This window comes from Salvia hispanica, chromosome 3 (assembly GCF_029641045.1).
Source record: "Salvia hispanica isolate PSC_SH4W2 chromosome 3, Shi_PSC_v1, whole genome shotgun sequence".
Classification (NCBI taxonomy): Eukaryota; Viridiplantae; Streptophyta; class Magnoliopsida; order Lamiales; family Lamiaceae; genus Salvia; species Salvia hispanica.
Window position 1 is genome coordinate 1,466,236 of NC_142694.1, and position 15,343 is coordinate 1,481,578.

Below are 15,343 nucleotides of genomic sequence, written 5' to 3' on the forward strand. Positions count from 1 at the left end.
TGTTAAAGTAGTTTAAATTATTCTCGTATACTATCATAATTTAGCTAGCCTATTGTGTGAGATAACTGGTTACAAAAGCATTCCATTTTAATATCTACGGAATATATTGGTTGTTTACATGTCACATGCACGGTTTCATAGGATACTACCGGATGGCTGAACCAATATTATTAATCAGTTTGGTTAGTTCGTAGATCCACGCAGGTAATTATATACTACTAGTATTCTAAGGTGGTGTTCGGTTTCTAAGATAAAATAATACCAAAATACAATCTAGGATTGAGTTGTGAAATTATTTTAGTCATAGGGGGTTAGCTATGACCACTGGCGGAGCCAGGGTGGGGCCGGGGGGCCCTTGGGCCCCTCACCCTTTTTTATTTTACTATGTATATTATATGTATACTTCAATGGAAACTTGATGCTACAGCCCAGTTGGCATAGAGAGTGACTAGCAACCAAATGAATTCAAGTTCGAATCCAGGTCCTTGTTTTTAATATTTTATTTTTCTGCCTCCTTGGATTTTCTCTTATTTTTAATATTTTATTTTTCTGCCTCCTTGAATTTTCTCTTAAATTTCATTTATGCTCTATTTGGATTTTCTAATATTTGTAGTTTAATTTATTTTCTCTAGTTATAGCTAATAATTTTGTATAAATAACTATATTTTGTACTCTTTCATAATTTAAGAATAAAAATTAATTCTTTAATCTCATAAACATGTAAATGTGTCAAATAATATAATTTTAAAATCTAGAATAGAAAATAATTCTTTAATCATATAACTAAAAAAGATACTAATATTAGCAATAACAATTTCAATAGTATGCTATTTATTATAAAAAAAAAATTATTATTAATTATTTTGATGTTACTGTTGTCATTGTATCTCTAGTTTCTACTACTCGACCTCTATTTATTTATCTCATTATCCGTTTTTACATGCAACCCTATGTTATTTATGTTTAAGTTTTTTCCGTGTCGTTGACACTAAAAACACTCAACAACTTAAACACTACTAGTAATTTGGGCCCCCCAGGATTAAAACCCTGCCTCCGCCACTGGCTATGACTAATCATCCCATGATTATCCATCTAGGATTGAGTTGTGGGGTTGAATCTCATGAACCAAACACACTACAAATTTAATCCTGAATACAATCTTGCAAACCGAACACCACCTAAGCATCTAATTGGAAAACTGAGTTTTTTGTTTGTATATTTGTTTAGGGGCAATCACTTTTGATGCAGCTTAGTTAATAAATCACACTGGCCCTCATATTTAGCCATTACATCAGGTATCCCACGTTTCTAAGTTCAACGATCTCTACACTGTGCAACTACTTGCATTATGTAAATAAACATATCTCAACTTGTCTGAATTAGTAATCAGTGCAGGAATCCTTATTAATGTCCTCATTAATTAAACATAAGGATATTGACAACTAATATTATGGAATTTTCAAAAAGTTAAACATTTTTCCATGAATTTTAAAATTAGAAAATAATATCATGAACTTTATCCCATATTTGTTATTTTCCATCAATTAAAAAATTCACTAATTTACCAATAAAAAAAAAGTGTACACATTCTTTTTCATTTAGTCTTCTTCCTCCCTCCAAAATTTTCCATTATCTCACACTTTCACTTACTCTCTCATCGCGTCTCCTGAGTCTAACCGTCTTCACGGCCGACAGAACCCTCTGCAGCTCCGAGCTCAACCTGTGTTCAGCCAGCCGTCGCCGTTTATTCTTGCTCCTTAGCCCATTGCTCCTGAACTGGTAATCAAATTTAATTATTCCACAGATTCCTAGGGTGTATGACTTGGAATATTAGGGCTTAAATATTATTAATTTGATTGTAATTTGAGATTATTGGTATGTCCAGCTTGTGCAGACCTCCTCTTTCGCTCGCTGCCCCAACATTTAATTTGATTTATTCATCCTTACCATAAAAAGGCAAGTAACGTGATCTTTACTGTCGTTATTCACTCTTTACCTTTGTAATTCTCTTTTTCATTCATGTTTTCTGATCCAATTCAGAGTATAGTGTAAACGTATGATAGATTCATAAAACTGAAAACAAAATCACATACCGGTTGTTAGTTGACATAAAAAAACAAGGAAAGAGTATCGGTCTGGCCTCGTTGACAAATAATATGTATTCTCTTTATCCCAATCTAAGTGAACCATTTTTCTTTTTTTGGATATCTCACTTTAAATGATACATTTCTAAAAATAGAATCATCACTCTCTCTATTTTTTCCACCTCTCTTACTTTCTTCCCTCTACTTAACTCACAAAATAATACTACATAAAATCCCGTGTTGGAATAGTAAATCGCCATTTAGAATGAGACGGATGGAGTATTTTTGGATATATATTTAATTTATTTTGAATTGAAAATTTTATAATAAATTTTTGAAAATGTAAATTATGTAAATTTTATTGGTATATATTTAATGTATTTTAGGAAATTTAATTATGTACACTCTTAGTCCACAAAAAATAGAACAATTTGTGTATGACACGGGTTTTAATGTAGAATTGGTAAAGTAAAAGAGTCGGGAGAAAAAGTAAAAGAGAAAGAGAAAAAGTAAGTGAGAAGTAGTGTTAGTGGAATGATGTGTAGGATTATTATTTGTTAAAAACTTTCCATAAATGATTATGCTCTATTTTTTGTGGACGGAAGAGATCCTCTGCTGTGTTTCCACCACAAAGGGGGGATCCACTCCCGTAGAGATATGGAGGAGAGATAAATGAGAAGAGATATAAGAAGATGCATGGGTTGGGAATGATAATGTGATAGAGAAGAGGAATGAACAAAATTTGAGGGGAGTTATCATGTCCTGTGGCAGTTGAGAGGGAGGGTATAAATTAGTTTGAGGAAAAAAGAGAAATTGTTTGAAAATGATAAGACTGTAGAAGTCAAAATTGTTATTTCAGCAATAGTATTATAAATTTTTATGTGAGAATTTTAAGGATCATATAAAATTAGTAGTGTCCATACTAGTATTTTATTTATTTGCAAGTGTTTACCAGCTAATCGGGTTTGGAATTACTCGAGTTATGACTTTATCGATTTAGAAAATTACTACTCCGTACAACACTAAATCTAAACGCCTGGGTTAGCCAATCGGCTTTGATCTATTCAATACTACATAATTATGAAATTTACTAATTTAATGGAATGTGAAGGTGTAAAACATTTAATTGTGAAAATTTTGGAACATGTAGTTAATTGAAAAATTAAATAATACTTCTTCCGTCCATCAAAAATAGACAAAGATATGAATGACATGAGTTTTAATATATAATGAGTGTTAGTGGATGGAGTCTCCATTTAGAATGATGTGTATGATTAATATTGGTTGAAAACTTTCCAGTTTTAAACTTAGTCTAATTTTGGTGGATAACCCAAAATGGTAAAACTAGTCCATTTTTTGGAGTAAAAATTCCATAGTCCTTCCACACCATGGTGGCATAATAATTTGGTGTGCCTCACCAATAATACCTTGACAATTGGAAATAAAAAGGGTTCACATGCCACATCACTTGGACATAAATTTGGCAACCTTATATCTAAACTTTAAAACATCCATTTAATCATTTTATTGAAAGTGTATTAAATTAAATATAGAAATTATATCATATGAATAATGAATTAACGTTAATAGTACAATCTATATATGCATATTAATTTCATAATACAATAATATTATGCACATAAAAGTAATCATAATGATTACTTTTCATGTTAAGAAAAAAAATCATATTATTATAGATAAGATATGATTTTTTTAATTGTTTTAGTATTTATATATATAAGAAAAAATTTATACAAATAAAAATTATGACTGAACTTATATTTTATTAGCATATGGAGTAGTATATATTATAATTTTCATTATATTTATTAGCAGGTAAAAAATCAAGAAATTTTAACACAGGAAAATAAAAAATAAAAAATGAAATATTCATATAATCTAAAAATATTAATATTTTATAAGAGACATACGTTCTTATATTAGTATGTTGTAGTTTTCATTATATTTATTAGCATGTAAATAAAAAATAAAAAAATGAAAATATTTATATAATCTGAAATATTATTATTTTATAAGAGAGATGTCTTGTACTTATATTAGTATGTTGTAATTTTCATTATATTTATTAGCATGTATAAAAATCAAGAATTTTTAACACAAGAAAATAAAAAATAAAAAATAAAAAATGAAATATTCGTATAATCTGAAAATATTATTGTTTTATAAGAGAGATGTCTTGTACTTATATTAGTATATTATGTGATGGATATAAATTGTACTCCGTATATTAATTACATCAATTCATTATTCTAAGTATAATTCCTATATTTAATTTATTATACTTTCTATAAAATAATTAAATGCGTGTCTTTAAATTTAGATATAAGATTGCCAAATTTATGTCCAAGTGATGTTGTGGCATGTGAACCCCTTTTATTTCCAATTGTCAAGGTATTATTGATGAGGCATACCAAATCATTATGCCATCATAGTGAGGAAGGACCATGGAATTTTTACTCCATTTTTTGTGAACTGAGTTTAGACTTAGTCTAATTTTGATGGATTGCGACTGATGTTTGATAAATTTTGAATTGTTGATGATTAAAATTTAAAATAAATAAGAAACGTAAATAGATGTCGATAAATTTAAAGTACGTTAAATTGGAATATTTCAATTCATTTATATATGAATTAAAAATTCATGTTTACATAAATGAAATAAAATGGAAGATTAAACTTATATGTAGTTATTAATAATACTCCGTTGGTCCCTATAAGTATAGATTATTTCTTTTTTAATAAGTATTGAAAAGTATGAAGTTTCTTATTTTAGAAATTCGTTTCTCTCTAATGAGGTGTGACTCGTTATCAACTAATAATACTCTGTTCCATTCAAAATGTCCATCAAGGTTTATTTTTTCAAACTACTTCAATTCTTGATTTACCTTCTGATCACATTCACAAATAAGTTTTGTAATAGATGGCTTATGCTGTTGTTGATTCACTCAACCACACGATACCTCGAATCCTGAGTGAAGATGAGCAGTATCCCATTTCTGATGAGGGAAAGCAACTGATCGAGTTGCTCAGCAAAGATATAGCTCTCCTCCGAGGCTTCCTCGAGGGTACTAAAGAGGAAGGCATGAGCTTGGAAACTCGAATCAGGGACGCTGCGAATCGAGCTGAAGATGTTATGGAGCACTTGATGTACGAGCATCTCAGATACAAAACAGTAGTTGGAACAGATATTATTCTGTATGATTTTCGTGAGCTCAAAAATGCGATGGAGGAGATTAACTCCATTGCTGAAGAGGTGGAAATAGTGCAGCAGCAGCAGCAAGGTGGCCTTCCAGCAGCGCAGTCCAAGACGAGATTATCGTTAGAGATAGAAGCGCCCATTGTGAATACTGTCACGGTTGGTCTGGACGAGCACGTCAAGAAAATAAGAGATCTGCTCTGTGGAGGATCATCTGCAAACCAGATCATCCCAATCACGGGGATGGGTGGTATTGGGAAGACAACGCTTGCCAGAGCTGTTTATCAGAATGAAGAAGTTGTCCAGACCTTTCCAACGCGTGTCTGGATCGTTGTGTCCCAGAATTATCAAACCGAAAATATTTTTGAAATGCTCCTATATTCCTTGATGAAACAAGTCGACAAAAGACTTGTGGATGATGATGACACAATGGAAAACAAATTACACAGGGTCATGACGTTGAAGAAGTTCTTGATTGTGGTGGATGATCTATGGAGTCCAAAGGCTTGGGACGACTTAAGGAAGGGATTTGGCCACCCAAGAAAGCGTGACGGGAGTCGGATTATCATAACCACAAGGATCAAGGAAATGGTTAATTCTACGCACCATGCTATATATTCTTACACTCTGCCTCTCTTGGATGACCATCAAAGTTGGTGTCTGCTCAAGCAAAAAGTGTTTCCTTGTCACAAAGAATGTCCATCAGAGTTGGTGAAGATCGGAAAGGATATTGCAAAAGGTTGCAAGGGGCTGCCCCTTGCAATTGTTGTAGTTGCAGCTAAATTGTCTCAAAGAAAACAGACTCAATCCTCATGGGAGGAAGTTGCTCAAAACTTACGTTCATTTATCGTGGAAGACCCGTTGTTTCGAGAGAGAATGTTATTGAGCTATACTCACTTGCCTCGTAATTTGAGGCCTTGTTTCTTATACATGTGTGGCTTCCCTGAAGATTATGAAATTCGGGTCTCCATGCTTAGCAAGTTATTCATGGCTGAAGGTTTTGTGGAAAATGAAATGGAGGCTGAACAATATTTGATTTATCTTGAGAGGCAAAACTTAGTTTTCATTAAGGCAACCAAGTCCAATGGCAAAATCAAAAGTTACACTCTCCATGGTTTGATGCGTGACTTGAGCAATATAAAGGCTCTAGATGAGAATTATGAGCGACGGCTCAATAATTCTCATCTTGATCTAAGGGAGGTTGCAAGGGCATACACCTCGACCATGCGCTCTGTTATAAGCTTCCAGCGTAATGAGAGCTCACTACGCGGTCTGCGCAAGTTCAAATTGCTGAGGGTGTTGGATGTGGTGGATACAGATGCATATGCACTCCCGGCTTCAGTGTTCGACCTCTTTCACTTGAGGTACCTTGCTTTCGGATGTCCAATGGAGGTTCCATCAGCCATATCCAGACTTCAGAAACTTCGCGCTTTGATCATCCGTCCAAGCAAGAGATCAAGGAAATACAGATACTCAACGGATGAGGTATGCCTACCATTAGAGATCTGGATGATGCCACTTTTGACGCATCTTGTCTCCTTTTTCGATCTATTTCCAAATCCAGAAGGAGCAGCTTCTGCTCTCAAGAACCTGCTGACTCTGTCTGTCTGTGGTGAAGAAGCTGATATGCACGGAAGAGATGATGAAATTAATTTGTAATGTGAAAAAGCTGTCAGTCACTTATTTTGGAGACATGTATAAAGAAGACTACCAGCTCAACAATCTTGTTCTTCTGACTCAACTTGAGAAGCTGACACTTGCTGTGAAGAAAGGTTCTCATTTTCAAATAAAAGCTAAGCCTGTTTTCCCAGAGACACTGAAAAAGTTAACCTTGAGTGGTTGGCGATTTCCGTGGGAGAATATGAAATCTATTGCAGCTCTGCCCCATCTTCAAGTGCTCAAATTGAGAGATCATGCCTTTGAAGGCAATACGTGGAGCACTTTAGAAGAGAGTGATGAAGAGGACGAAGATGAGGATTATGAAGAAGCTGAAGTAAAACTGTTTCTTGAACTGGAATACTTGCTGATTGAGGAATCTGATTTGGAAAATTGGGTTACAAATAATCGTCATTTCCCAGCACTGGAGCGCCTAGTGCTCAAAGGTTGTGATAAGCTGAATGAAATTCCGAATGACATTAGATACACCAAGCTTCTTAAAATCATTGAGGTTGATCGTGCAAACCTATCTCTTCTCAAGTGTATCCGAGAGATCCAAAAGGAACTAATCGAATATGACACCGCCCTTGAAGTTCGAGAATTATAAGGTTAGCAAAGTTCATTTAGACAGACTTTTATTAAGTATGTTTTAGGATGCTTGTGTTTTTAATTTGTTCTATATATCTTTCAGGGGTATTAGCAAGAAGTGAAGGTTTTCAAAAAAGACAAGGTTGCAAGCGTTCTGGAAATTTGTACTTCACACTTCACTTAATAATCTGTTTTGAATCCCCGCTTATTCAGTGTCTTGTTTTCCCTTTTATTTATTCATTTATTAGTCTTCATATTAGTATCTCCTTTGCCCTGATTGATATCTAAGTGATAAATTTACATCGTGATCAAAAGCATGCCACGTGGTCTTCTAGAAAATAAATCATTCATGTTTTAATAATTCCTTCACTAGATTATAAAGAGTTTGAAAATCTCGAACATCTTATGAAGTCTGAGATTTCATCATCCTAAAATAATTGCGTACATTAATTAGTAATTATTTGAAATTTCTATGAGAAACAAACATGTGCCGTGGTCTGGCCTTAAGTAGACAACTATTCATAGAATAAATAAAATTTATTAAACGAGCTTGAAATCTGCATACATATAATTTGAAAAAGAGTAAAGTAGTTCTAAACATATGGCCGAAATATGAAGTTGGTCCAAAATATTAACTTTTTGAGAATTAGGTCCCACACAAACGAAATTGTCATCGAATTGATCCTTTTTTCTACAGTTCTGTCAAATTTTAAAGGTCAACGTCCGATCAGTGATATTTTGACTAAATTAGTACTCCATATTAATGTATAATTCATTTATAAAAAAAAATTCCAAAAACCAGAAATTTCTATGAATTTTATGTTCGTGTGTCTAGTTTTGTTTTTTAATAATTAATTTTACATTAATACGAAGTACTAATTCAGTCAAAATATCACTAATCGAATGTTAACACTCAAATTTTGACGGAACCGTAAAAAAAGAACCAATGTGACGACAATTTCATTTGTTTAGGACCTGATTTTCAAAAAGGGAATATTTTTTTACCAACTTTGTATTTCGGCCATATGTTTAGGACCGTTTTTGACCTATACTCTTTGTAAAAAAAGCCAATGGTAAGCCGGCCGAAGGTCATACAATTTTCGATGCATGATGTGTTGGATGTTAGTTTATCTATTCAAAGTAATGTATTGTTTTGAGACCACCTACTTAATGAAGAAACTACCATATAAATTACTAAGACACAACATAATTAATGAAGAAACTACCATATAAATTACTAAGATACCACCTAATTAATGAAGAAACTACCACATAAATTACTAACATACTCTTGGCATGTGAAATATTCATAATATCTATGAACATTATTTGTGAGAAAAAATAAGGCATTAATCTCTTTGATTTTATTGTTTCTTCCAATTTATTTTCTACTTTTTACTTAACTCACTAAGTATTATACTTTTAAAGGACGGATGAGGTATCTATTGTAATATGTCTAAGTATCATAATATAATAGGTTTATTTTTGTGACATTTAAAAGTGTCAAAATAGGTGTGCAGTGAGTTCTGAAATACAAATTCTGAAATGATCATGAGAAAATTCTGAAATACAAATTCATTGATACTATAAAGCTTTTAAAACAAACTTATGAAAGCTAAGTTTTATTTCCAAACAGATTGTTGCAATCTGAAAACCAAATACTTGTCATATAATCCTTCAAATTGTTTCCGTCTACTCATAAAAAGCCCAAATTTCATACTCTTCTTCTAAATTGTTTCAATTTTGTGTTCATCAAAAACACAAATCATTTTTTTCTAAGAGATAGCTCATGATGGTCTCCTTAGACTAGTCTCTTCTGTGTTCCCTAGTTAGGGTCACTTGAGTAGCTTTGGGTTTTGGGCCAACCTTTTTTTTATTTAGTATTGGGCCATCTCTAATTTTCATATGGGCCGATTGATGAAAAGGAGATGTTTGGATCTCTTATTTATTTTGGTTGGGCCCCTTCTATTCTTTATAGTGTTGGGGTCTTTTCAATTAAAGATGATTTGGATATAATTCAAGTGGACTTAAGTGAAGTAATTATGGGGATTTAAGCTTTAAAAGATTAAAGAGCATGGCCGAGTCCTTAACGTTCGACTGTTGTAAGATTAGGCAAAGTTCATTTAGCTAGACTTTTTTATTAGGTAGCTCATAAACATATTTAGGATGATTGTGCTTTTTGATATGTTCTATGATCTATCTTTCAGGGGTATTAGCAAGAACTGATCAGATGAGTTGGATTTGATGAGAGGATTATAAGAAGACCAGGTTGCAAGCTTCTAGGAATTTGTATTTCACCCCATCTAACTATTTAATACACTTATCTGTTTTGAACCCCTGCTTTTTTCTTTATTTGTATCCATGTATTTATTTAATAAACTTATCTGTTTTGAATCCTGCTTGCAGCTAATTTATTTATATTCATGTATTTCTTGATATGTAATTCTCATATTTGCACTAATTGATATATTTACATCGTCAAAAGCATGCGATGAGGTCTTAACTAGATCATAACTAGACACTCATAAAATCTCAATCATGTTATGACGTCTGGTATATAGATTTCTACATTATTGCTAATAATATTCCATCTAATATTTTTTCCGAGTTTGCTAATAATATTCCACCTACCTAACCGGTGACATAATGGAAATCCAACAATGAATTAAATCTCTAGGCCAAGTCAAACAAATTTGGCCCCAAATTGGCTGGGCTGGCAATAGAAGAGCCCACCTCCACATTCGTCTCTCTCTGTTAATTGATGAATTTGATATAGAGAATTGGGTTGCTAACAAACGCCAATTCAAATTATGAATTAATTGAGTTTGCAATCCAAAAATTTCTATGATTGATAAATATAATCATACATATTAAGAACTTTCTTTTAAATAAAGATTATGTCCTAAGGGTAAGACGCATGCATCTTAAGAACTTTCTTTTAAATGTATGATTGATAAAAATAATTAAGGAATAAGCGGACGAGGGTGGACTTTCTTTTAAATAAAACTATATCAACTTTTCGAAAAAAAATTAATGTACTCAAAGAACTTTTTTATGATGTGTATTGTCTTGTTTAAGACCACATCACATTCTTTTGACCAAGGTTTCATGTCAGCAAATGCATCAATATAAATAAAAAAGAATAAAAAATACTCAATAAGATTAAGTAGAAATGAGAGTTCATATCAGCAAATAATGCATCAATATAAATTAAAAAAAAAAAAAACAAAATATACTGAATATGAAGGGGTTCAAAACAGAGTAGTAAAATAAAGTTTAGAAAAAATAAAATATAAGGGTGATGTTTCCCCATTTCCCCAAAAGTACAACTTCCAAGAACCCTTGCAACCAATGTTTTAAAAACCGGACCGGCGAGCGAATCGGCGAGGCTATTGGTTCATGGTTCAACTGATCCAACCAGTAGAACCATCGGTCGAACCGTTTTACTGTAGCATTTATATATATATATATATATATGAGTATATATTAAATACATATTTACTATAAAACACATGGTTTCAAAACATGTAAATAAACAAGCATTAATGCAATATATAATTTAATTTTAAATAATATATAGATATATAAGTATAGATAAAGCATATATATACCAATTTTAACGAGTAATACTAGTAATGTAAAAATACATATTCATACGTTTATTATACTATGTATTAATTTTCATGTTACGAACACTTCTCCCATTATATATTCTTGTTGTTTTATTTTCAATCTAAGCATTAGTAATTAAAACTTTATTTGAAAGTTACTTAAGATTTATTAATTTTAGTTATGATATAAAATATGTATATAGCTTTTAATTATAAATATACAATTAGTATATTTGATAGTTGATATAATATGAAGTACATATTAACAAAACAAACTACATCCCACATTGAAAAAGTAAAAACAAAAGATTGTAAAAGATGACTATAAAATAAACTTTTCATCCCACATTGAAAAATGAAAGAACAATCTTGTGGAATACTTCTATAAAAGAAAGACACAAATGATTTTTTAAGCTAGCTTTTATAAATTCATGGGCCCAATACAAGTATGTGCTAATATGAAATGAAAGTTTAGTGTAAATTTTTTTTAAATTAAATTTTAATTCATTTTTAAAAATAAAAAAAATTGGTAACCAGTTCGACCGGTTCCCGGTTTTCGGTCCAACCGGCCGGTTCACCCGATCCAAAACGGTTCAATGCTCAACTGGTTTTATATGGTGAATCGGACCGGAGAGGTCACCGGTTCGCGGCCGAACCGGTCCGACCGGCCGGTCCAAATCAGTTTTCGAAACACTGCTTGCAACCTTGTCTTCGTGAATTATGAAACCTTGATTTGGAATGTGGAACATCATCAAATCCAACTCATCTCAGTTCTTGCTAATACCCTGAAAGGTAGTACACATTAAAAACAAAAACATATTCAAATTATGCATATATGAGCTGCCTAATAAATGTCTAACTCTAATGACTCTGGCATATCCACCCTGTTCCTTCTGGATCCCATAGACACATTTGAGAAGAGATTCGTTGAAACGATCAACCTCAATCAGTTTAACTTCTGATATGCGTCCAATGTCATTCGAAATCTCATTCAGCTTATCACAACCTTTGAGCACTAGGCGCTCCAGTGCTGGGAAATGACGATTATTTGTAACCCAATTCTCCAAATCAGATTCCTCAATCAGCAAGTATTCCAGTTCAAGAAACAGTTTTACTTCAGCTTCTTCATAATCCTCGTCTTCATCCTCTTCATCACTCTCTTCTAAAGTGCTCCACGTATTGCCTTCAAAGGCACGATCTCTCAATTTGAGCACTTGAAGATGGGGCAGAGCTGCAATAGATTTCATATTCTCCCACGGAAATCTCCAACCACTCTAGGTTAACTTTTTCAGTGTCTCTGGGAAAACAGGCTTAGCTTTAAGAGAACCTTCCTTCACCACAAGTGTCAGCTTCTCAAGTTGAGACAGAAGAACAAGATTGTGGAGCTGATAGTCTTCTTGGTATATGCCACCAAAATAAGTGATTGTCAGCTTTGTCACATTACAAATCAATTTCATCATCTCTTCTGTGCATATCAACTTCTTCACCACAGAGAGAGTAAGCAGGTTCTTCAGAGTAGAAGCTGATCCTTCTGGATATGGAAAAAGATCGAAAAAGGAGATGAGATGCGTCAGAAGTGGCATCATCCAGATCTCTAATGGCAGATATGCCTCATCCATTGAGTTGTATATGTATTTCCTTGATCTCTTGCTGGGACAGATGATCAAAGATTGAAGATTCTGAAGCCTGGATATGGCTGATGGAACCTCCATTGGACATCCAAAAGCAAGGTACCTCAAGTGAAAGAGGTCGAACACAGTAGTAGGAAGGGAGTAGGCATCTGTATCCACAACATCCAACACCCTCAGCAATTTGAACTTGCGTAGACCGCATAGTGAGCTTTCATTACGTTGGAAGCTTATAACAGAACGCAGCGTTGAGGCATACGATCTTGCAAGCTCCCTTAAATCAAGATGAGAATTACTGAGCCGTCGCTCATAATTCTCATCTACAGCCTTTATTGCGAAGAAGTGACGTACTAAATTATGGAGACGACAACTTTTGAATCTACCATTGGACTTGTAGGCTGCGACCAGAACTAGATTTTTCCTCACGAGATTGTAAAAATATCCTTCAGCCTCATTTTCACTTATTGTGAATCCTTCAGCTATGCATAACTTGAAGAGATTGGACGTTCGGATCTCATGACCTTCTGGAAAACCACTCATGTATAAGAAATAAGACCTCAAAGGACGAGGTAAATTAGTATAACTCGCGGCGAAGCTATTCTGGAATCTATGATCCTCCACAATAACTCTGTATACGTCTTTCGCAACTTCCTCCCATGAGATCGGAGTCTTGTCTACCGTGGACAAGATACCAGCAACAATCACGATGGCAAGAGGCAGTCCTCCGCAACTCTTGACAACTTTTTTTGCGATCTTCTTCATATCAGGTGTGAGTTTTGTGTCTGGAAATACCATTTGCTTGAGCAAAGACCAACTTGAACGCTCATCCATGAGATTCATCCTGTGAGGACTCAGGAAAGAGCTGACATGATGAGCCACCTTCTCATCTTGTGTGGTTATGATGATCCGACTCCGGTTAAAGTTTGCACAGTTGCCAAACACCTTCCTTATGTCGTCCCAAGCTTTTGTACTCCATAGATCATCCACCACTATCAGGTACTTCTTCAACGCTAAGATTTTTTGTATTTTGAACTCCGTTGAGTCACCATCTGTGACTAGTCCTTTTTCGACTTGTTTCTCCAACGAAAACAGGAGCTCTTTAAAAACATTTTCGATTTTATAATTCTGGGATACTACGATCCAGGCACGAACTGGAAAGTTCTTGGCAACTTGGTCGTCCTCGTAAACGATTCTGGCAAGAGTAGTCTTCCCAATGCCGCCATCCCCGTGATAGGCATGACCTGGGGTGAAAATGGTCCTCGGCAGAGAAGACCTCTTATATCCTCCACGTGCTTCTCAAGGCCAACCGTGACAGTATTCACAATGGGCGCTTCTGTCTCTAACGATAATCTCGTCTCGGACTGCGCTGCTGGACGGCCACCTTGCTGCTGCTGCTGCACTATTTCCACCTCTTGAGCAATGGAGTTGATCTCCTTCATCGCATTCTTGAGCTCACCAAAATCATACTGAATAATATCTGTATGTGCCTTGGTACTGAGATGCTCGTACATCAAGTGCTCCAGAACATCTTCAGCTCGATTCGCAGCGTCCCTGATTCGAGTTTCCAAGCTCATGCCTTCCTCTTTAGAATCCTCGAGGAAGCCTCGGAGGAGAGCTATATCTTTGCTGAGCAACTCGATCAGTTGCTTTCCCTCATCAGAAATGGGATAGTGCTCATCTTGGCTAAGGATTCGAGGTATTGTTCGGGTGAGTGAATCAACAACAGCATAAGCCATCTATTACAAAACCAATCTGTGTTTGTGAATCTGTGATGAGTAGGTAAATCAAGAATTCAACTAGTTTCAAAGAAGAAAATCATGAAATGTTGGTTTTTTGATGAGTAAGGTTCCTAGTCATCAAAAATAAGGAAAATAGAACATGTAATTAGTCAATAAGTATGATGCAGTGAGTGTGACACGTGAACAACCATTGGGTTAAGAGAGATGATACCTAATCATGATCAGATTAATGTAATGTAGACATGTAGTGATTTTTTTTTTTTTTTAATGTAATGTAGTGCTTATGAATTAGCTAGTCAGTCGTAATTAAGCGTCGTCCATTGACTTGAGTATAGTGGTTTGTTTTTCTCCATTTTATCTTTTGTGAACGTGCTAATCCTTAATTTTAGGATCACTCAGATTTTTTTAATAACAAGTTGGATTAGTTTTTATATACTCAGTACAACTAAACTTTGTCAGATATCTAAATAAATTATGATTCAGATCTATCAAGAAATGCAAAAACTTTTTATAAACACTATAGTGTATATCTTAGGTACTAAAAAATGTCACAATAGATATTAAAAAATAGACTAAAAATTCAAAATTAGTCATCATTTAAAAATATACTACTCCAAAATCCAAAATGTCACTATAGTCTATATCTTAGGTACTATTTTACACATCTTTAAAATATAAAAAAAAAAATGAAAAGAAATGAAAGTGAAATAATGAGAAGTGCAGGTTCCAACCTTGCAACCTTGAAAACTTTGACTTGGGATCTTAAAAATCATCAAAGCCAACTCCTCTCATTTGTTGCTAATACTCTTTAAAGATAGAA

At 33.8% G+C, this 15,343-nt stretch overlaps 1 protein-coding gene and 1 pseudogene across 1 annotated transcript; one reads left to right on the top strand and one right to left on the bottom strand.

Moving 5' to 3' along the window:
• Window positions 1-1,617: 1,617 nt before the first annotated feature.
• Window positions 1,618-7,105, top strand: LOC125216378 (disease resistance protein RPP13-like). The gene is made up of 3 exons (XM_048118070.2): window positions 1,618-1,779; window positions 1,886-1,956; window positions 5,026-7,105. The coding sequence occupies exon 3, from the start codon at window positions 5,026-5,028 to the stop codon at window positions 6,958-6,960; it is 1,935 nt and encodes a 644-aa protein (XP_047974027.2). The 5' UTR covers window positions 1,618-1,779; window positions 1,886-1,956; the 3' UTR covers window positions 6,961-7,105.
• A 4,453-nt stretch (window positions 7,106-11,558) lies between these two features.
• On the bottom strand, window positions 11,559-14,677 carry LOC125214489 (putative late blight resistance protein homolog R1A-4; annotated as a pseudogene).
• Between the last annotated feature and the right edge of the window lie 666 nt (window positions 14,678-15,343).